The following is a 24,104-nucleotide window of genomic DNA, read 5'->3' as shown; positions in this document are numbered from 1 at the left end:
GGCCGCAGGGGGCAGGTAAGCTGCTTGGAGAGGCCGATCCTTGCCTCTGGAGTGCAGCGGTGTGACGAGAAAAGGCCGAGGCTGACCCGGGGCAGGCAGAGGCAGGGAGAGGGGCCTGGGCAGTGGTCTATGACATCACCTTGCCTGCTGCTGCCTTCAGAAGATTTCACAATGCAAGGGAGGAGATGAGGGTGAGCTCCTCCCTGTCCCAGAAAGCTCCCAGAATATTCACCTGTCCTGGGTTCCCCCAAAGTGGGTTCCCCCAGAGCGGATTTGGAGGAGGAGGCTAGAGGGGGCCCGAGGAGAGGCCTCTGATCCAGCTCCCTGACCCAGAGCCCAGTAAGACCCAAGAATCCTTCTCTTGGTGCTTCCCTTTGAAGATCTTTATAGTGCGGTAAGGGAGAGCTAGTCACAGCCCTCCTTAGAATTTAATCTTGTTTTTTTTAAAGATTTTATTTATTTACTTGACGGACAGAGATCACAGGTAGGCAGAGAGGCAGGAAGAGAGAGAGGAGGAAGCAGGCTCCCTGTTGAGCAGAGAGCCCGATGTGGGGCTTGATCCCAGGACCCTGGGATCATGACCTGAGCCGAAGGCAGTGGCTTTAACCCACTGAGTCACCCAGGTGCCCCTAGAATTTAATCTTAAAATTAATTTAAAATACTAACCCTTAGAATATTAATCAGAAGCTGGTCACCCAGCTGGTGTGGCTTTTCTGGTTTCCTAAAGGAAACAGAAGTCTGTCTGGGGTGGGCGGCAAGGCAAGCAGAGGCACAGACATCCCTCTACTGTTCTTTGACCCTGCTCTGCCTGATACCTGGAACAGTCTCCGGGCCCCATTCTCACGGAACAGGAATTTGCCTCTTCCGATCTTGGCAAGGTACCACCTCCTCTTGAAAGCCTTCCCTGATTTCTCTTCCTTCTCTCTACCACATGGTGATGGCGATGAAGGGGGGGTTGTCTGCCTTCCGGGTAGGGATTTCTTCTGCTTCCTCTTGGTGGGGGGGGGGCTCTGTGGGATCCAAAAAGAGCTTTCAGTAAGATAAAAGGGACAGGGGAGAACCAGGGAATTTCCTTCCTTTTTAAGGCTAAATAATATTCCATTGCTTGTATACGCAACATTTTGCTTACCCATTCATCTGTTGAGGGACACTTGGATTGCTTCCATATTTCAGCTGTTGTGAATAATGCTGCTGTGAACTTGTTTGTACAAATATCTCTAAGTCCCTGCTTTCAATTCTCTTGGGTTTATATCCCGAATTGGCATTGCCAGATTATATGATAATTCTATTTAAAAAATATTTTATTTATTTATTTTAGAGAAAGAGCATGGGCAGTGAGAAGGGCAGAGGGAGAAGCATGCTCCCTGCTGAGCCCAACTCAGGGCTCGATCCTAGGACCTGGGGATCATAACTTGAGCCAAAGGCAGACGTTTAACCGACTGAGCCACCCGGGTGCCCCTGGTAATTCTATTTTCAGTGGTGACCAGTTTACAATATACAGGCGCATCAAACCAACACATCGTACACCTAAAACTCAGTGTTAAATGTCAATTACGTCTCAATAAAGGGGGGTGTGGGGAAGTTCACAGACTGTCATTAATAGCTGAGTAAGTGAACATTTCAAAAAATGTGTATGAGATCGCACACAAAATTGGTTAAAAACTCTGGCCGGGATTAAATCTGGACACAACTGGGAAATGAAGCCTTCTTACTTCCATATTCCTGTGACCTATTCAGCATGAGTCCTGGCAGTTTCTATCACTACACACACACACACACACACACAGGCACACATACATTTAATTTATTTGTTTTAACTAACAGGTGATATTTAATACCACTGGAAGTGGATTTTTTTTTAAAGATTTTATTTATTTATTTGACAGAGAGAGATCACAATAGGCAGAGAGGCAGGCAGAGAGAGTGAGAGGGAAGCAGGCTCCCCACCAAGCAGAGAACCCGATGCGGGACTCGATCCCAGGACCCCGAGATCATGACCTGAGCCAAAGGCAGCGGCTTAAACCACTGAGCCACCCAGGCACCCCTAGAAGTGGATTTTTAAAAAAGATTTTGTTTATTTATACGACAAACAGAAGGCAGAGAGGCAGGCAGAGACAGAGGAAGGCAGAGAGAAAGGAAGGGAAGCAGGCTCCCTGCTGAGCAGGGACCCCCCCCCCCCCCATGTGGGGCTCTATCCCAGGACCCTGGGATCTTTTTTTTTTTAAATTTATTTTTATTTGTTTATTTACAGCATAACAGTATTCATTGTTTTGGCATCACACCCAGTGCTCCATGCAGTACGTGCCCTCCCTATTACCCACCACCTGGTTAGGACCCTGGGATCTTGACCTGAGCCAAAGGCAGAGACTTTTTAAAAAAAATATTTTATTTATTTGACAGAGAGAAATCACAACTAGGCAGAGAGGCAGGCAGAGAGAGAGGAGGAAGCAGGCTCCCTGCAGAGCAGAGAGCCTGATGTGGGGCTCGATCCTAGGACCCTGGGATCATGACCTGAGCCGAAAGGCAGAGGCTTTAACCCACTGAGCCACCCAGGCGCCCCTAGAAGTGGATTTTGAGGCAGTCCTCCCGATCCACTGTGGAGCCTGCTGTCCTTAGTTGAGACAATTCCTTCCTCTCAAATACACCCTCTTTTGCATGATGTGGGTGCAAGAAATGAATTCTGTCCCCATGAAACACCAAATCACATCCCCCCCCCCAGCCCCTGGCTCTCACCATCTTTCTGTCTCTGTGGATGTGACTCTTCTAGGGATCTCCTAGACATGGAATCCTACCTTGTACTTGTCCTTCGGTGACTGGCCTATTTCACCGAACATAGTGTCCTTAAAGTTCTTCCATGTTGAAGCCTGTGTGAGAATACTTTGAGATGGGGCGCCTGGGTGGCTCAGTGGGTTAAGCCCCTCTGCCTTCGGCTCAGGTCATGATCCCAGAGTCCTGGGATCGAGCCCTGCATCAGGCTCTCTGCTCAGCAGGGGGCCTGCTTCCCCCCATCCCTCTGCTTCCCTCTCTGCCTATTTGTGATCTCTCTCTCTCTCAAATAAATAAATAAATATCTTTAAAAAGAAAAGGAATATTTTGAGAGACCATCACGTTCTTCTCCATAGTGGTTGCAGCATTTGACATTCCCATTAGCAAGGTAGAAGTTTCCATTTCCTCTGCACTCTTAACACTTGTTTTGCCTCCCCCGTTTTTCTTTTTATTTATTTTTTAAAAAATTTTATTTTTTATGAGAGAGAGAGAGAGCAAGAGCAAGAGCAGGAGTGAGGAAGGAGACGCAGACTCCCGCTGCGCAGGAAGCCTGACATGGGGCTTGATCCCAGGACCCTGAGATCATGGGCTGAGCCTGAGCGGAAGGCAGACGCTTAACTGTCTGAGCCACCCAGGCGCCCTTTTTTTCTTTTTAGTTATAGCTATTGTAATGAGTGTGGGGTTCTGACAGAGTTTGAAGCATCAGTGTGTTAGGAAGACATGTTTGGTTCAGATGGACTGTTACATGAAGAATTGAATAGACACTGTTCAGAGCCCAGACTTTGGTATCACTAGTGATGTGGCTGTGTGCAGAAGGGGAAGCACTTTCCATTATTCCCCCTCGTTCAACACATCTTCAAGGATGGACCCTTGACCTCCTGGGAGAGTATTTTGGTGAATTTAGGTTACAGCCATTTAGGAAAAAAATAAACACTTTTTCCCTTTGACAGAATCATCATGGCAAGTGAGAGGGATGGTAGATGATAATTCGGGTTGGGGGTCAGGTAAATTCTCACTGAATCTTGAGGGTACTATGTTCATTTTTTCTGACGGGGGAAATAAAGGCTCAGAGAGGTGAAGTAATTTGCCCGACGTCACACAGCTGGGATGACACGAGAGCAGGCTTTGAACCCAGATCTCTGCTCCCACTTTTACAGTGAGGTAAATACGAAATCGCTCTGTGCCTCAGCTTCCCTGTTAGCTAGCTAGAGGTAGTAATAGTGCTGGCTTCAAGGGGCAGCTAGATGGATGGACGAGTTATCTGAGCAGTGTTTAGGTCAGTGGCTGGTACATCTTGCTTTGTGAAGATTTACACAAAACTGCAGATATTGTGAACTTTGCTGTGTGCGTGAGCAACCAGTAAGTGGAAACATCTCAACGCCAGCTCTGCAGTGGAATTAGGGATTTAGAATTAGAATTAGGAATTAGGAATTAGGCATTTCTCTTGAAAGCCCCCCCCACCACATCACCCAGACTGCAGATCTGTGCACTGGGGGTATCTGAAACCTGCCTGGGCGGTGCCTTCTTCCGCCTGCATCTCTGGTCTCCGGGTCGAGTTGTACAGCTTCCTGCCAAGAGAGGGCGCCCTAGACCACCAGCAGCTTGGACTACTAAGTCCTTGGCTCAGTTGTTCAGGGATTCATACCCTTGGCTGCAGCTTAGGCTCACTGGAGGAACTTAAGAAAGAATCCCTGTGTTCTGGCTGCACCCCAGACTTGAATCCCTATGAAGAAGTCACTTTAAGATGGAAAAACAGAGGCACCTGGGTAGCTCAGTGGGTTGAGCCTCTGCCTTCCGCTCAGGTCATGATCTCAGCGTCCTGGGATGGAGCCCTGCACTGGGCTCTCTGCTCAGCAGGGATCCTGCCTCCCCCACCGCTGCCCCCCCTCCCCACGCCTGCCTTTCTGCCTACTTGTGATCTCTATCAAATAAATAAATAAAATCTTTGAAAAAAGAGAAAGAATCTCTAGGAGGGTTTGCTAAAACACAGAGTTCTAGTCTTGCCCAGACGTTCTGATTCAGCGGGTCCAGAGCCCTGCAGAGAATCTGGCTTCCTAATGAGCTCCCACGTGGTTGGCCGATTTCACTTTGAGGAGCATTGTCTGGAGCCCTGTGGACCTCTGGGAGATGAAAGACGTCTCACTGTACAACTATATAAATGTTATCCAGCCATGAGCAAGAAGGCACTCCCGCCATTTGTGCGACACAGATGACCCTTGAGGACATGATTCTAAATGAGCAAGACAGGGAAGGACAAACACTGTGGTCTCGCTTACATGTGGTCTCGCTTACATGTGGACTCTAACAAAGCTGAATTTGCAGAAACAGAGAGTAGAACGGTGGTTACCGGGGGGCTGTGAGGTGGGGCAAATGAGGTGTTGGTCAAAGGGTACAAACTTCCAGTTATGAGTAAGTTCTGGGGATCTAATGAGTAAGTTCTGGGGATCTAATGTACAGAAGTGACTATCATTGACAATACTGTATATATAGTTCAAAGCTGTTAAGAGCGTCGATCTCCAAATTTCTCACCACAAAAAGAGTGATGATGAGATGGGAAACATTTGGCGGTAATTATTTTGCAGTATGTCAGAGTATCCGCCGTTGTACACCTTGACCTTACACAACGTTGCACGTCAGTTTTATCTCCATAAAGCTGGGAAAGATACTGAATAAAAGACATGACTCATACAGTTCTCCTATTTGTTTTTCAGGGTTTATGGCAAGACTTCTCAGGTAATCAGTGGTCGAGTTTCTTTACTGCCGTTGGTATGGTTTACAAAGTTGGACGTGTTACGACGTTTTCTTCAACCATTCAAAACATAGCTCTGTGATATGTGTGATTCTGTTTAAAGACACAGTTAATGTCATTGATCTTACCAACACTGAACTCTCAGCCTATGTTGCTATGCCTCACACCTGAATGGGGCTTGTCTAGCACACACATTTTCTCTGCAAGGCACCCCAAAGTCTTCTTGTGTGTGGGAAACCTAGGCAGCTGTGTGGCACAAGGCTTCTGGCCAATTTAAACAGTGAAACCACAGGCAGAAAGGACAAAACTGTGAAACCCGGGGCACTAAACAGATCATGAAAGGACACTTGCTTGTGGTATGAGAACACAACAAGAAGGCAGAGCATTGTCTTGTTGGATCTCCGCTGGGAAGGCGCATGTAGGCAACTCCGTGCATGTCTGGAAATGACCGTGAGAGTCCCAGTAGTACTGAGTTTGTGATTCCAAATAAATTTAAGTAGGTGAATTCTCAAATATGGACTCTGTGAATAATGGGGATTGACTGTACACACACTCACACAGAGAATCACACACACACACACACACACACACACACACTCTCTCTCTCTCTCTCTCTCTCAAGTGCCTGTGTGTACTTACCATCCAACATAAGCAATGAAAACAACAAACTCACCGTTAGCCCTCTGTGGACCTCCCTCCCCCAAGAGAGGATCGTGTTGCTGAATTGGGGGTGTTTTTCACACGGCGAAATGCCACTTTTGCAGGGACACAGCACCTCTTTCTAGCTGTGTTGACATCAGCAGCTGCGTTCATTCTTCAGCTCAGAGGTCCGACTCCCCAGCAGGGCTGACTCACTTGACCTGCAGTGTGACCTGAACATCACGTTTTTAAAAAGCTCATGGGTGAGTGTACCATGTGTTCAGTGCCGAGCACCACTGATTACCTGAGAAGTCTTGCCATAAACCCTGGAGAACAAATAGGAACGTTGTATTGATCACGCCTTTTTTTTCTATATTTCTGATGCTTTGACATCTCCCCCTGCCCACCACCTCCCACAGGGCTAGCTGATTCCTAGAGATAGCACACACCTCACTGTCAATGCACCTTTCATGGCCAAACCAACAAATCCAGAGCCCAGACTCCCTACCTCTTCCTCTGTGGGGCTTTCACACTCTGTACCGTCACCCTCTGCTGATCCCAGACAACAAGGGACAGCCCCTGCGTCCCAGAGCCCACAGAAAGTATGCAAACTAACCAGTCCTAAGCCTGGATGCTCTGCATTGCCCACATTTCCCCCTCGCTCCTTCTGTCTCCTGCCTGACTCTGCTGTGTCTCTGACGGTCTTCCAGGAGCATCCCACAATCCCTTCTCTTGGGAGCTGTAACAAGCTAGCTTTTCGATGGTAGTCCTCTCCTAACCTGTTGGCCTCACCTGCTCAGATCATAGTAAACTTATATCTTAAAACAGACTCCTTTGCTCATCCTTCTGCTTGGAATGCTTAGTGGTGTTTGGATGGCCCTGCCCAGCCCCACGCAGTCTTCCCTCCACCATTCCTGAGGTCCATTAAGAGCTGAAGTTCATTGTTTTCTCATGCTCTCCTGGGACAAATCTGAGATGCGGGGCACCTGATTCCACTGCCATTCTCTTCCATAGAAAGAAGAAGCAGAAGAAGCTTTTGATGTAATACCTTCCCCCAGAACCTCCATCCCTTGATGGTTAGTTCCGTCACCACTGCTTGGATGGAGAAGGGGCTGGTGGGCTAATTGGGGAGTGATACATTCCAGGAAGGTTTATCAGGAGTCACTGCGAGACGGGGAGAGCTATGCGTGTGTCTCTCGAGCTCAGTGGACTTCAGAGCAAGGTAGGGAAGGAACCAGCGGAGATTTGTCCTTCACCTTTGTCTCGTGCAAACTGGACGAGGTCCAGGGCCCATTTTCCCAACCTGCAGACCAAGCACCTGGATATTCGACATCATCTTTGTGGGCTAAGTCCACGGTACTCTGTGGTTTGGGTGAGGTAGCCTCTCCAGATATGACGGAGCCAGTCCCACGATCTGGGTGTCCTCACACAGACTTTTATGCAGGTGTTGCTGTATCAGCAGGTGACTTTTGGCCAGGAATGTTGGTAAGAAACAACCTTTTTCTGTTTTGGAGGTTTTTTTCTTTTTTTAATCTTAAATTTTCACATTTATGTAAATAGCCTCTCAAACCTTTCAGACACATAAAATGTTCTACCAGTTTAATCTCGAAGAAACCTCTTTTGGAGGTTGACTTGCTTCTGGCCGAGCTGTCAGCCGGATCCCCCTCACCATCACTCTAGGGCTTCTCTTTCAGGTTGAATCGTCTCTTTCTTCTCTTTAGGTTGATGCTTATTTAGGTGGTACACATGCTTCCTGAGTACGTACATGGTTGTTTGACCACCTATAGAATTCTAGGTTGCAATTAATTTTCCCAGAGCATTTTAAAAGATCACTCCATTGCGTTCTAGCGTAATGGTGTTCCTGTTGAAAAGTTCAGGGCCACCCTAGAGGGGCGGGCACCTGGGCAGCTCAGTCAGTTAAGTGTCTGCCTTCGGCTCAGGTTATAATTCTGAAGTCCTGGGACTGAGCCCCACACTGGGCTCCCTGCTCAGCGGGAAGCCTGCTCCTTCCTCTCCCTCTGCCTGCCCCTCCCCCTGCTTGTGTGCACGCTCTCTCTCTCAATAAATAAAATTTTTACAACAAAAACAACAAAAAGCTTAAAAGAAAAGAGAAGTTCAAGGCCATTCTCATTCTTGACTTTTGTAGGAAACCTGTTTTCTCTCTCTGAGAGCGTATAGGGTACTTTCTTTTTGTTTATTCTGATGAGCAATTTTCAATCTTGAAATTCACAACTTTCGTTCGGGGAAATTTTCTTGCCCCATATTTCCATACTTCTGAAATGCCTATTTTATTTATTTATGACATTTAAAAATTTTTTAAACTTAATTTTATTTTTTCAGTGTTCCAATATTCATTGTTTATGCACCACACCCAGTGCTCTATGCAATCTGTGCCCTCCTTAATACCCACCACCAGGCTCCCCCCTCCCCCACCCCTTCCCCTCCAAAACCCTCAGTTTGTTTCTCAGAGTCCAGAGTCTCTCATGATTCATCTCCCCCTTGGATATCCCCCAACTCACTTCTCTCCTTCTCCCCATGTCCTCCGTGTTATTCCTTATGCTCTACAAGAGAAACCATATGATAAATGAAATGCCCATTTCTTAAAAAAGATTTATTTACTTATTTGACAGAGATCACAAGCAGGCAGAGAGGCAGGCAGAGAGAGAGAGGAAGAAGCAGGCTCCCCTCTGAGAAGAAAGCCCGATGGAGGGATCGATCCCAGGACCCTGGGATCATGACCTGAGCCAAAGGCAGAGGCTTCACCCACTAAGCCACCCGGGCACCCCTGAAATGCCTGTTGTTTTGATATTGGGCTATCTGAAACTGATTCTCTGATTTATTTACCATTTCTCTACTATTTTTCTGTGTGCCTTTTGTTGTTTTGTGATGTCTTCTTACATTTTCTATTTTAATCCTCCTATTTTTCATTTCTCCTATCATTAAAAAAATTCTAATATCTTTTTGTTCTTTAAAGGAAAAATCTTTTTCTTGCTTCACAGATACTGTCTTTTTATTTATACTTCTGAGTTCTAGTCAGTTATAGCTCTAATGTTACTAAGAGTTTCTTTTTTGATTTCTTCTTCCCTCAGTCGGTTTTCTCCAAAGTGCTTTCATTTTCAGTACGACTGTTGTGGTCTCTGTCCCTTGTGTGAGATGTCATTTGGTTAATTGGGTAAAAAGATGATTGGAAGCTCTGTGGGCATGAGTTAGTCTCATTTATACTTTGGTTTTCTATTGATGGTGATCTGGCTGAGCTGTTTCCTTGGGACTTCCTTAGTGGTAGTTTTTTTTTTTTTTGTTTGTTTGTTTTATTTTGTTGTTGCTTGTGCTTATCATTTTTTTTTTGTTTTTTTTTTGGGTCTGGTTGATTCCCCAAAAAATACTCTCTCACAGAAGCCAGTCCTTTGAATAGCTACCCCGTATGTTGGATGAATGCTCTAATTTTTTCCCTCGAGAGGAAACCAGAGTTTGGGCTTTGTGCCCCACTTGCTCTGTGGCCAGTGAGAGCATGCTTTCCAAATCATCACCTTTGTTCTCAGGGGCTCCCAATCTGGAGCACTTTCCCATCAGTGCTCAGACTCCGGCAAGACCCTCAGGCAGCTCCTCAAGACGTTAGAACTTAGGACTACAGTCCAGTCCTCTCCTGCCCTTCTCAGGGACAAAGCAGGAGCTGGGAGCTTCCTCCAGATTGTGTTGCTGTCATGGGGGAGGCATGATGGGAAGAAAGTGCCATCTACTTTCCTAATGGCTTTGAGGCAGCTGGTCTCACGCTTGACTGTAGTGCAGGAGCCTTTCAACTAGCCTCTGAATTTTGCACAAAGGGAACCAATCCTTGCTGTTGAATCAGTGTGTCCATGCTGGGAAGGAAGTCTGGGCCTTCCCTGTCCACCATTTTGTTGAAGTCGCGGCTAATCTTCTCTGAGCATAAGGACTCCAGTCATATTGGATTAGACCCAACCCTAATGACATCATTTCAACTTAATTACTCCTTGAAGGACCCTATGAAGGACCCTACGACAGCCATGTTAGGGCATTAGAATGCCAACATATGAATTTTTTAAAAAGATTTTATTTATTTATTTGATAGATCACAAATAGGCAGAGCGGCAGGCAGAGAGAGAGGAGAAAGCAGGCTCCCTACTGAGCAGAGAGCCCGATGTGGGGCTCGATCCCAGGACCCTGGGACCATGACCCAAGCCGAAGGCAGAGGCCCAACCCACTGAGCCACCCAGGCGCCCCCCAACATATGAATTTTAAGGGGATTCAGCCCATAACCATGCTACAACATGAATGGACCTCTAAAACGTCATGCTAAGTAGAAGAATTCAGACATAAAAGATTACATATTATAGGATTCTATTTATATGAAATAGGTAAAACTTGTGGGCACAGACCACAGATTGGTGGTTGCCAGAGCCTGGGGTAATGGGAGCAGCTGCTTCCTGAACAGGGAGTCTCCTTGGGAGGACGAAAATGTTTGAGAACTAGATTGGGGTGATGGGCACTTGACACTGTGAATGTACTAAACTCCACCAAATTGTACCCTTCAAAATGGTTAATTTTTGTGAATGCCATCTCAATAAAGAAGTGTGTGTTTGTGTGTTTATGTGCATATAAAGAGACAAAGCAATGTGGTTGTAGAGTAACCATCAGTGAAGGGTATATGGATGTTCCTTCCACTTTTCTGGAGGTTTAAAATTTTTCGAGTAAAAAGTTAGAAAAACTGAGAAAAGACTTGCTGTTTTATTATTAGTTTCTAGCTATTTCCATAATTTTAGCCTTTTGTCGACAAAAGGTGATGATGGCTTGTCAGCAAAAAAGAGGAAATTAAGTCAATTCAAAAAACAACTTAAAGTGAGTTGATTCAAGAAAAACACAGGAATATTCTGTGTACTATCTATCAGACCACTTGCTTAATCTTTACCCAGCAGAACGCAAATGTTAATGCCCAACCTTCCTAAAACATATGCATCTCTCAGTATAATGTTTTCTGGCTCATGGTTACACAGGGGAAGTTTATATTTACGTCAAGCAAAATGCAAGATTTTGAAGAAAACAACGTATAAAGTGTGCCAACTGATAACCGGGGAGAATGTGCATCTCACGTATTGCCAATGCTAAGAGAGGTTATCAGGACATCTTCCTCAATGTGAGTCATTCTCTGCTGTTGTATGCTTGTGCTGAACTTGCTTCCCCTGCACTTTCTGTATTTTGGCAAAAGCGAAGGTCAGTGTCCTACAGTGAGCTTTCAGGGAGTTGAGGGAGTGAAAGAAATCTTGGAAGAGGAAGCGATGGAGAAACACGACCTCATACCAAACAGCTGTAAACAAATAGGTTCGTGTTGCAGTCAACAGGAAGCAATGTTTCAAGTATTTCATACCCTAACGCAAGAGTTTTCCGCTACAGGTCAGGGAACTGAAAGTTTGTGGTTGGTGTAAAATATGACCTTTCCCATTTACAATAATGGAAAGTAGAGTCCCAGTTGACAGTTTTCTGTTTGTCTCATTTTCAGGAATGGATAACTAATGTTAAACAGGAGACACCTGTTAAAACAAGATGGTACATGGAGATGGCAAAAAATAAGGTTGTGTGCAAAGGACTAATGTTTGAGGCACACGTCTAGAGTGACAGTGATTTCTTTGCCATTTTTCCCCCTTCCCCTGTTCTTTAGAACAACATGGCTCAGCTGTTAATAACTTTAAGCATGGCTTGTTCCATCCCTCCATCCATCCCTCCATCCATCCATGCCAGATGTTGAGGATTCAAGACCCACTCTCTACTACTCCATATCTTGATTTCTTTTCCCCAACTCCTCTCTGCTCCAGACTTTCCTGTTCAATAAACATCCACATGTCCATGTGCTTTGGGTATCAGTGATACAGAAATGAATAACGGCAGGAACCTTGCTGCAAAGGAACTCATGGCCTGTGGCAGTTTTACTCCAAGTGTACTCCATGAACTGGTATTGGCCCTTGAGGAGAAAAGGACCTTGAAACAGACTATAAATTAACAATATCATAAAACTTTAGTTCAGCTGACATTTCTTCCAGAGCATGGCTTTCTCAATGAAGGAAGCAGTGTGTTGAGTAACTTTCTGGTGCAATCTTCTTATCTCCATGCAGACTGTCACAATTGCTTTGAGTACTGGTCTAGAATCTGCTTGAAAAGATGTCATGGTGAATGTCAAACTCAATTAGTAAGGTCCATCTGTATGGTGAGCTGAGTTGAGAAGCTCTACCCGGGCTCAGAGGTAGAAAGTCATGAGACCAATTACCAATATCTGTTATGGGCTTGGGAGTAGAGTGTGGTTGCGTGGCACAAGGAATTTGTTGGCAGTTGCCTACCATATATCAAGTCCTTAACATACATCACTATTCCTACTTCCATTCTGGTTTCACTGGGTTGCCACCTGCCTGACTCAGCCTTGGTTTCAGCAACACTCTTGGTAATTCATTCAGCCTTGGGAGGCTTGCCTGTGATTTCCTGCAGTGGACATTCCTGCTTAGGGTAGCCTGGCTCTCTGGTCTCTGCCCTCTCCCCTGGCTCTGGCTGTGATTCATAACATGTTCACAGGCACTAGACCATCTATCTTTGGACCTTTGCATCTCCCAAGTTTTGGAGGCCTCTGAAGAATGGAGTCTAGAGGAAGAAATATCACAACCCAGGAAAGCTGACTCCTAGCTGTTTTATCACCATCCCTGCTTCATTATTCATTATTTAACTCATAAGAAATCTCCTGGACATTTTGGTTTTTTTTGAGCAAGCGATCCATGTGTAGCAATGGATTCCCTCATCTCCTCCTCCTAATTAGATCCAAACAAAAAGACTTGGACATCTGTCATTTTCATTTATCTGTATTAGTGCTGCTCACCCCTCCTGTAGTTGGGACACGAGTAAATGTTTTCCCACAAGCTCCAGAGACAAAATACCAGGGGGCTCTAGGCTCCCACTGCAACTAATTTTCTCCTTTGCAGAAAGGGAGACTCAGAGGGGTTTCTTGTGCAACAGGTCTCCCTGGAGCCCCCATCCCCAGATGATGACATATATATGCAGGGGCATAGACAGAGGCAGCAGGGATTAAACCCTTCATGCTGGAATCCAGAGAGGTTTATTTAAGGGACGATCCTAGAATGAGGGGTGTTGAGAAAGCCCCTTCTCTCTACCCATAGATGCTGTGGAGTGGGGACAAGAACTCGGAATCCAGGCTTGTGGGGATATTGGGGGTCTAGGCATGATTTAGAGATTAGACATTAGTGGCAGGATGGATCTGAAGAACGGCTGATGTCGTTTCCCGTGGACAAGCTGGGTGGACAGGTATTGAATGGAAGGATGAATTCTTGTCCACCTCTTTCGACATTTGCCGGCCTCCAGGCATTGTCTTGTTTTACTGAATGCTTATTCTTTCCTTGTTTGTCTTCACTGCTGTGAACCCATGATGGCCAGGCCTCTAGACAGAAGGTCATCCATGTTGAAGGTCATCTCATGTTGACCTTCCCTGAAAACATTTGGAAACAGCCATGCGTGGGCACCTGACATTGGTCATGGGGTTTGTATCAGAACAACCCATCTGGCAGGGATTGGGGCACCTTCAGCTTCCCTCCTGAGGACTGGCCATCCTCAGCCATGATCCTCCAGAGGAGTTCTCAGTTCTGACCTCCTGGACCCAGGAATTGAGCACTGACTACAAGAGAGAGGCGGTATCCGGGGATGTGCTGTTTCCAAATCCTAGCCTGTCCTCTCAGTAGCTGTGCGAGTTCATGTAAGTCACATACCCTTCCTCAGCCCATTTGTCAATAACACTAGTTTCAACCAAAATATCGCTTCCCTACAGAATATATTTCCTCGGCAACTGTTTCCCCAGTAAGCTCTGCTGTGGATTCTTGAGCTGGTGTGATTGGAGACGAGGAATGAAACAATATAAGTGACAGTGTCCTGCAAACTGTCTTCTGATTAGTTAGGTAACCAAGGACCCAGATCATGCCTGGTCATGGTGGAGAAATATGAAATTTGTATGGGTGACAGGAAGTGAATAATGCCAGTGTCTTTTCCCTGGTCACTTGACAACAGCAAAGGGAACCCCCCCACCCCGCCCCATCCCGAGTTTGGCATTACTGAGGACATCGGGAAAGGAAGTGGTAAAATCCCATGTTGGAAACTTGCCAGAGAGGCTTCTGTTCAACCCAGAAGAAAAGTACTCATCTAGCAGTTATGGATGATTCAGCCCAGGTTGGAGTGTGTCGTGGCTAGCTCTGCCCGGCTCTGCCTGTCTGATTTGCAGGTTGGGGAGCTTGGATGGATGGCAATCCTTTCCAAAAGAGGTCTTGATGGGAAAGAGTTTATCAAAAGCTCAGTAATCAAGGGGATCACAACCAGACTCTCCAGCCACTGAGGATCTGCTGGTTAGAGATCCCCAAAACCCAGGTGTTTGCATAACAGGGGGAACACATGGGTGCCCTGGAAGGAAAGGCGAATTTGGGGGCATATAGGACTGAGTATGTGAACATGTGCAACAAATCCTGAAATGTCTATTACAGTTGTCAGGGAGTGTGTTGAATGTCAAGGGAAAAACAGGGACTTTGGAATCAGATTCCTATTTTGTTCATATTATGATTGTTACTTCTTTGCTGGGTGGTGCTGGGCAAGTCACTAAACTTCTCTGAACCTGTCTATGTCTTCTCATCCAAAAATTACAGATAAATAATGCCTATCCCTAGATTTTTTTATTGTGATAAAATATACGGAACAAAATTTACAATTTTTACTACTTTTAAGTGTACTGTTCACGGCATTAAGTGTATTCCCATTGTTGTGTACTATCTCCACCACCCATCTCCAGGAGCTGGACATTATAGTGTTAAGCATGTAGAACACTTAGCCCGATGTCTTCTACACAGTCAGCACTCAGCTGGCACCAGCCTCTTCAGGGTGAGGATGTGTGAGTGGACAGAGAAAGACCAGGTTTATTTGGACACTTAAATAGCTCTTGACAGGAGCCTGTGGCCAAAGCTATTTCACTGGTGGGGATACTTGGTGTTTGGGGGGCATTAGATGTCTATAAGATGGCAGGAAATTGCAAGAATTATTTTTTTTTCCTGTATGGAGACATAGGAATAGTAAGATACTCCCAGGATTAATGCCGGGTCTGAGCTCAATCCAATTTAAGAATATACGTCTGGAAGATGAATAGAGTAAAGCCTGTGCCTAGTGTACAGTTGTCTTGTCTCTAAACCAGAGGCTCTCTGCAGGGGGCAATTCCACTTCACTAGGCACATCTGGCCACATGTGGAGCCGGTTTTGGTTTCCCTGATGAGGGGTGGTGGTTAGCGGGCATCTAGTGGGTCGAAGCCAGAGATGTTGCTAAGCTTCATACAATGCAAAGGACGGCTGTCCATGACAAAAAATTATCTGTCCTCAAATAATGCCACAGTGGAAAAACCCATTAGTGAGACAATGAAGCTGGGGATGAGTGGAGTTTTAAAGACTCTGCTGACGAATCTTAGAGGCCAGAAAAAAAGCAGGTGGATTTCTACACGGCATGGATGAGGGCATCACAGAGCAGCACGAAAGAGGATGACAGAGCAGGACAGGGTCAGGCTTGGCTATGGAAGGGGCCACCATGTTGAATAACAACAACAACAAACACTGACAGGAATGTTTTATGTGCCTGGCACTGTGCTAAGCACCCATCAGCCAGCGAGCTCTAATACTTTTCCTATCTAGAGAATTAGTAATAATTCTATAACTTACAGATATTGTACATAATTGATTATATAATTATATGAATTATATTTATTATACATAATAATTTACAATTCACCGAGCACTTGCTCCACGTCAGCTCTTAACATTCATCCTTTTTTTAAAAAAAATATTTATTTGAGAGAGTGAGCGAGCCCACGTGGGAGGAGGGGCAGAGGAAGAGGGAGAGAGAGAATCTCAAGCAGACGCTGTGCTGAATGCAGAGCCTGATGCCAGGCCCCATCCCAGGACCCTGAGATCGTGACCTGAGTTGAAACCAAGAGCTAGATGCTCATCTGGCTGAACCACCCAGATGCCTCAACATTCATCCTTTTTAATCCTCACAACTATGCCTTGACATATATTGCTGCCACCCACTTTATGGATGAAGAAACTGAGGTTAAGTAGCTACACAAGGTCATGCTGCTACAAAGTAGTTGAGCTGGGATCCAAGCTCATTTTAATCTGACCCCTGGGAATACTCTCTTATTTTATTTTTTTAAATTTTGTTTATTTTTATTTTGTTGTTATTTTTTTTTTTTCTTGTGTGTGGGGGGAACATTCTCTTAATCACAAATCACATGCGCTCTATTTCTTCAGCCTGGAACAACTTTCCTTCTTCTGGCTGTCTGTAAAACTCCTTCCTGGTCTTCAAAACCCGGCTCCAATGCCGCCGCCTCTCTGAAGCCCTTTCTGATCTCATTCCGTCCTCTGGGTACCTACAGCCTTGTGCATGTGTCTCTATTATATTTCTGAGTAGATTATTCTGAAATGATTTGATCAATGCTGCTTTCCCTCTCAAACTCTAACTTCTATAACCACAGGACTAGTCTCTTATTTCCTAACAGCGTTGACTGACTTTAGAAAGTGCTGCCCATGAGGCAACCCATTTCATTTTTCACTGAATTTCATGGTTAGAAAGTTCTTTGTTAGGGTGAACCACCCAGCTGGCCTCACTAGCATTCATTCCCAGTAGCATGAGGCAGTTGATTCTAGTGCATACCTCTCACAGAAGCTCTTCAGATACTGAGGACATGGGTCATCTGTCCCAAGAGCTTCTCTGACTATGTCCAGTGGTGTCCTCAGCCATTTCCTACAGAACATCCTATTCACTTCCCTCACAGCACTCTCCCTCTGTCACAAAGATCTTGCCCATTTATTGCCTCATTTGTCATCAATATCCTGATGGAGAGTGTGGGATACAGTGAGTAGGGACCTTGCCTAGGATGATTCACCTCTGAATGTCTTATGCCCAGACCAGTTTGTGACTAATTTTATTGCATGCATGGGTGAATGGTACGCAGGGAGCTAAGACGTGATAGGAAAATCAGGATGGTGGATAATCAAACAGACTTGAAGGTCTTCTGAGTGAGGACGGCAATCTTAGGACAAAGAACTCCAGTGGGGCCCTCAGTAGAATCCACTTGCCCTTAAATGGCCAGTCTTTTTGCTTCTCTAACCACCCACCATTGGGAATTTTGGGTCTTGCATTGTCCACTGTTGGAGTTGTGGATGGTGCATGGCATTCCAGGGTAAACTGGATTTCCCTGGGACCTTGGAAGTTACCAAGAGAATCAAGTATTCCCAAATTTAAGTGTGTAGCTCCCTCGGGCTCATGATCATCTTTCTTAACCCCCTCATTCACCCAGGAAATATTTTTTAGAGACAATCTTCTAGGCTTGGTACCTTACTTGAAGTTGAGTCTGACTGTTCACAGGTCACTACTCTTCAGCCAATGGAACAAAGTCACTAGTAATCACTGAGCTCAGTGACGATTCTCCTCCCCTACCCAACCCCAGGCCATTTCATCCCCAACCTGCTGTCACCAATAGCCATCCTCTATGGCTCACACTCCCTAGAGTCATACCCTCAGTATGACCCAGTGCAGGCTCATAATAGCTTTCTCTTTCCTTGAGATTCTCATCTAGGTGCTTGGACCTAGACCCTTCTCTGTTTTCTTCCTTGATTTATTGCTTCATCTCCATTATTCTCTAGTTCACCTCCCAGCCTTTTTGGACTCTCACCCCTGCTTTGGACCCAGGATCATTAGGAGAGGTACTGAAATATTCTACTAGAGCTAAATTACTGTCTTTGACTGGGACTTCAGTGTTTGGACCTCAAGAGTCAGTGGGAAGCTCTTCACTGTGGTGTGGCCAAGTGTCTCATTTGGGGATGCAAGCTGCCGCTCTCCCATTCCATGCCTGTGACAGACATCACTAACTGATCATGTCATTTCCAACTGCTGATTCTAGCTGTGACCTCATAATACTTCTCCAGAAGGCCACTACCAAGTGATGGCCATTGGCATGTGGGTCAAAGCTCACTTGCAATTGGTCTCTTTCCTTCTTGCGTTTGGTCTCCTTCCTGCAGTGAAAGCACGTTGTGTAAAACATGGGGGATGTGAATCAATCGGTGACCTCTGACTTCATTCTGGTGGGCCTGTTCAGTCACTCAGGGTCACGTTGGCTGCTCTTCTCTTTGGTGGCTGCCATGTTTACCATGGGCCTCCTGGGCAACACCATTCTGCTCTTCCTGATCCGCCTGGACTCCAGGCTCCACACACCCATGTACTTTCTGCTCAGCCAGCTCTCTCTGTTTGATATTGGCTTCCCCCTGGTCACCATCCCGAAGATGGCATCCCACTTCCTGCAAGGAGAAGATTCCATCTCCTTCGGGAGTTGTGCAGCTCAAATATTCTTCCTGACCCTGATGGGCGTGGCTGAGGGCATCTTGTTGGCCCTCATGTCCTACGACCGCTATGTTGCTGTGTGTCACCCTCTGCAGTATCCTGTGCTCATGAGGCGCCAGGTGTGCCTGCTCATGGTGGGCTCCTCCTGGCTGGCAGGTGTGCTCAACGCCTCCATCCAGACCTCCGTCACTCTGCACTTCCCCTACTGTGCCTCCCGCATCGTGGACCACTTCTTCTGCGAGGTGCCAGCCCTGTTGAAGCTCTCCTGCGAAGACACCTCTGCCTACGAGTTGGCGCTGTCCACCTCGGGGGTGCTGATCCTTGTGCTTCCCCTTTCCCTCATCGCCGTCTCCTACGGCCACGTGTTGGGAGCCGTTATACGCATGCGCTCAGAGGAGGCCCGGAACAAGGCCTTCACCACCTGCTCCTCGCACATCACAGTAGTGGGACTCTTCTACGGCGCAGCTGTGTTCATGTACATGGTGCCGGGTGCCTACCACAGCCCACACCAGGACAACGTGGTCTCCCTATTCTACAGTCTTGTCACCCCCACACTCAACCCTCTTATCTACAGTCTGAGGAACCGGGAGGTGCGGATGGCTTTGGCCAAAGTGCTCAGCAGAGCTGGGCTCAGGCCAAAGTGATGACCACACAGGGGGTTTCTGGAGTGATCCTAGCGGTTCTTCATCCCCTCCATTTCCCCAAAGCACCAATTTATGGTGCGACTATTAAGGCCTTATATTCAAGGCTAAGCGCCTGTCCAGCTTCTTCAGATCCCATGACTACCTGGGTTAGGGTTTTCTCCCACAGACTTGTATTATTTACGTGAATGGAAGGCCCTGCTTTGTGGAGTGGAGATCTCCTTGTTGAACTGATAATTTACTAGGAATAATGAGCACTTGTTGACCGTTTTACCTGCTAAGTGAATGTTATTTTGTCCTCACCATGGCTTTGGAGATGTAGGGACTATCATGATGTTTATATATAAGAAATAAACAAGACTCAAAAAGGAAAATAACTTAGAAATGGCCAACTTCCAGAAAGTGGTACAGCTAGGACTTGAGCCCATGGTGCTTGGAGGACAAAGACAGCCCCCAAAGCACTGTGCTGTGTGACCCCTAAACAGTGACCTCCTCACTGTTGTAGGGTGTGTGTGTGTGTGTGTGCACGTGCACACACTGGGATGGTGGTTGGGCCAGACGATACCTGGAAAACCACCAGATTCTTGAAAATATGAGTTACTGCTTTGAATGATGATGGGGATAATAACATTTAACAGTATTTATAAAATATTTGTTAATTTTGCGCTTTATTAAGATGCTCACTGTTGACCAGGGTCTGGCTATTTTATTAGTAAGCACTTAATATTTGGGGGAGTGGTGCTTATTTTAATTTCCTTTGGATAAATATCCAGCCATGAGGCAAGATTCAACTTAAAAAAATCTTTTAACAGTTTTATTGAGGTAAATTTGACATTCAACAAATGTACACATTTGAAGTCTAAAATTTGATGAGTTTTGACTTAAGTATATGTCTGCACAATAAAAACCAATTTTTTAAAAGGATTTTATTTATTTATTTGACAGAGATCGCAAGTAGGCAGAGAAGCAGGCAGAGAGAGAAGAAGGGAAGCAGGCTCCCTGCTGAGCAGAGCGCCCGATGCGGGGCTTGATCATGATCTGAGCTGAAGGCAGAGGCTTTAACCCACTGAGCCACCCAGACACTCCACAGAAACCAATCTTAAGACAGAAACTTAAGCAAAATTTCCTCCTGCTTGTTTGTCACTCCATCCCATCCTCTCCAAGGAGTCACTGACCCACTTTCGGTCACCATAAATTAGTTTGCATTTTCTAGAGTTTTTTTTTACAAATGGGATTGCAGAGTATATACTGTTTTTTTTTTTTTAAAGATTTAAAGACAAAGATCACAAGCAGGCAGAGAGACAGGCAGAGAGAGAAGGTGGGGAAGCAGTCTCCCCGCTGAGCAGAGAGTCCAACGCATGTCTCGATCCCAGGACTCTGGGATTATGACCTGAACCGAAGGCAGACGTTTTAACCCACTGAGCCACCCAGGTGCCCCTATACTGTTTTTATATAGCTTCTCTTACTCAGCATCACTTTGAGATTTATTCTTGTTGAAGGTACTAAAACTTATTCTCATCAAGTAGCATTCTACTGTGTGCATACATCATACTAACTTAAATACACTTTCTCTTTTGTTGATGGAGATTTTGAAGCTTTCTTTGGACTGGTATTAGTATGGCATACTTTGTTTCATAATTTGACCTGTTTATGTCTACATCTAAAGTACATTTATTGTAGCTGTATCATAGAACTGGGTCTTGATTTTTCAGAAGTAATGACATATAATTTTCCCTGAGTGGTTGTTCCATTTTGCATTCCCACAAGGAATGGGCCAGAGTTCCAGCTGCCTTATCTTCCCCAGTCCTCTTTAGGGTCACAACGTTCATTACAGCCACCCTAAGAGCTGGGTTCTTGTATCTCAGAGTGGATTTCATTTGCATTGCCTTCTGGTGGAGTGAAGTACCTCAGATTTTCAACTGCTTTTCTTGATGCAATGTCTGTTGAAGTCTTTCCTCTATTTTCCCTCTGGGTCCCCCTCCCCCGCCACTGAGAGCTATTAGGAGATTTTCTCTATTCTATGTATTAGTCCTTTGTGATAAATGAGATTTGCAATATTTTCCCCCCAGACTCTAGGTTGTCTCTTTTTTTCTCACAAGGGCATGTGTTAACAGAGCAAAGATTTGGGTGAAAGTCCCCAGCCTCTCCATTTGTGGTGCTCCTAAGTGTGGGTGACATAGGGTCATGTAGACCAACCCTAGAAGAAGCAGGTGTCCACCATTTCTGAATGGCATGTGCCACTTCTTGACAGAGGGGTGGGCACTTGGGGACAATTTCCTTGGAAGAATTGCCTGTAGGTGTGGAAGGGTGGTCTGTGATGGGCCACCCAGCAGGTTCTGGGCCCCAGACTCCAGGAGGGAAGCCGAGGCCTGATTCTGGAGCTGAGCTGGGACCTCAGCCCCCGGTAGGTTCATCCTCTGACTGAGGGCAGGCAGTTGGTGGCAGCCGGAGAGAGAATTGAGGACCAATGTACTGAGGCAAGAGGGACCAGTCCCCCAGACAAGTTGGCTGAGGATGCCAATGGGGAGTTGGGACTGGTGGCTCTGGGAAACCTCTCCTTCCTCATCTGCAAGGGGGACGCACATGTGCTCTGCTTTCTGGGCTGAGAGGGATACTTCTCCAATATTGATTCTTCACGTGCATTGGCCTGGAGGGACCGAGCCACCAGGCCTGGGCAGAGAACTTGTGACCCTCGGTGACCTCAAGACAGCGCAGGGACAACCACCGGGACCCAGCTGCTAAGCGTGAGCTGTGAGGGGACTACCCGTCCCAGGGCAGCTGGAGGTGATTGATCACATGCACGTGGAGACTCTGCAGTCTGGGGGTGGTGGTGGGGGGGAAGCTGAATCCTTGGCCTCCAGGGGAGGCTCAAAGGGAAGGTGGTGGGGGGAGTTGCTGGTCAAGTCACACTCCCCAGCCAACCCTGGGAGCGACCACCTGGCTGCTGCAGTGATTCTGACAACCAGCTGGCGGCACAGCTCTGGAAGTCAAGGGGTCTGGGTGTTGGGTTCCAGTGTCCCACTCTGGAGTCCCCTGTAAGGACCCAGGGGCTTTGCTCTGTTGTCCTGGAGCAGCTGTCAATCACCACGGCCCCTAGCTGTCTTGGGCTGTTCCCATGGGTGTGTGGCTCCCCATAACATTTGTGAGATCCATTCTTAATCTTCTCTGTAGTTCTTCGAATTCTTGTTGCCGGTTGAGTTCCCCTGGCTGCAGACGCCACAGCGTATATCCACCCATTCCCTGCGGATGCACATCTGATTCGTTTCTAGCAACAGACTGAGGTCTGTTTAGACTAAACACACTGAAACTAAACTAAAACTTGTCTGTTGTGGACCCAGGTGTACGGTGTTGGTGATGTTTGTGTGCGGTTCTACCAGATGCCGTTTCTACGCATTGAGATTCTCACTGGCCATGTGGGAATGATCTGACTGCTTTCCCTTCATTTCAGCTAATGTCTGTGTTATAGTATCTCGTTGTGACTTTTCCTAGCACTTCCCTGAAACAAAAGAAGTTAAATTTTTTTAACATGTTAACTGAGTATTTGTTTAAGCTTTTTTATGGTGTCCCTATTTTAGAATTTTGAGCCACTTTTCTTTTTTTTTTAAACTTCTTTTCAGTGTAACAGAATTCATTGTTTATGCACCACACCCAGTACTCCATGCAATATGTGCCCTCCGTAATACCCACCACCTGGCTCCCCCAACCTCCCACCCCTTGCCCCTTCAAAACCTTCAGGTTGTTTTTCAGAGTCCATAGTCTCTCATGGTTCATCTTCCCTTCCAGTTTCCCTCAACTTCCTTCTCCTCTCCATGTCCCTATGTCCTCCATGTTATTTGTTATGCTCCACAAATAAGTGAGACCATATGATACTTGACTCTCTCTGCTTGACTTGAGCCACTTCTCTAGTGGGTTTTCAGATTGATTGATTGATTGATTTATCTTTATTTTCTTTTTTTCAGAGTTCCAAGATTCATTGTTTATGCATCACACCTAGTGCTCCATGCAACATGTGCCTTCCTTAATACCTACCACCAGGCTCACCCAGTTTTATTTTGTTTCACAGAATTCTTTACATAATTTGGCTTGACGCACTTTACCCGATGTGTGTGATGTCAGTTTCTTCTCTCACCTGGATTGTTCACCCCCTCTGTCTTACTGGTGAATTTTGTTTTATTTTATTTTAAGATTTTATTTATTTACTTGAGAGCGAGAGAGAGAGGGAGGGAACACAAGCAGGGGAAGGGGCAGAGGGAGAAGCAGTCTTCCCACTGAGCAGGGTGCCCACTTCTGGGGCTCAATTCCAGAACCTGCAGATCATGACCTGAGCCCAAGGCAGATGCTTAACTGACTGAGCCGCCCAGGAGCCCCTAACTAGTGAATTTTAATGAACAGTGGCCTCTCATGATCTTATTATGATCTAAGTTATAATTTTTTTCCTATTAATTTGAGTTTTGCTGTATCAAAAGGAAAACATTTGGAGCACGGGGGGGGGGGGGGAGGTTCAGTTGTTAAGCATCTGCCTTGGGCTCAGGTCATGATCCCAGCGTCCTGGGATTGAGCCCCATATCGTGCTCCCTGCTCAGATGGTAGCCTGCTTTTCCCTCTCCCACTCCCCCTGCTTGTGTTCCTTCTCTCTTGCTGTGTCTTTCTCTGTCAAATAAATAAATAAAATCTTAAAAAAAAGAAGTGTCTGTTTTTGTGTTCTGCCCATTTTTCAACATGATTATCAGTTTTTTGGGCGTTGTGTTTGAGGAGTTCTTTATACAGTGTTGGAGAGGATGTGGAGAAAGGGAACCCTCTTACACTGTTGGTGGGAATGCAAGTTGGTGCAGCCACTTTGGAGAACAGTGTGGAGATTCCTCAAAAAATTAAAAATAGAGAT

General features: G+C 46.1%; 1 protein-coding gene across 1 annotated transcript; it reads left to right on the top strand.

The window, feature by feature from the left end:
* Positions 1-18,283: 18,283 nt before the first annotated feature.
* LOC123932042 (olfactory receptor 2Z1) lies at positions 18,284-19,225 on the top strand. The gene has a single exon (XM_045989672.1). It carries the CDS (start codon positions 18,284-18,286, stop codon positions 19,223-19,225), a length of 942 nt encoding a protein of 313 aa, XP_045845628.1.
* The last annotated feature ends 4,879 nt before the right edge of the window (positions 19,226-24,104 follow it).

The sequence above is a fragment of the Meles meles genome, chromosome 20 (assembly GCF_922984935.1).
Source record: "Meles meles chromosome 20, mMelMel3.1 paternal haplotype, whole genome shotgun sequence".
In the NCBI taxonomy this organism is placed as follows: domain Eukaryota; kingdom Metazoa; phylum Chordata; class Mammalia; order Carnivora; family Mustelidae; genus Meles; species Meles meles.
Note: the sequence above shows the minus strand (reverse complement) of the source record. Positions and strands in the feature narration are given on the sequence as shown.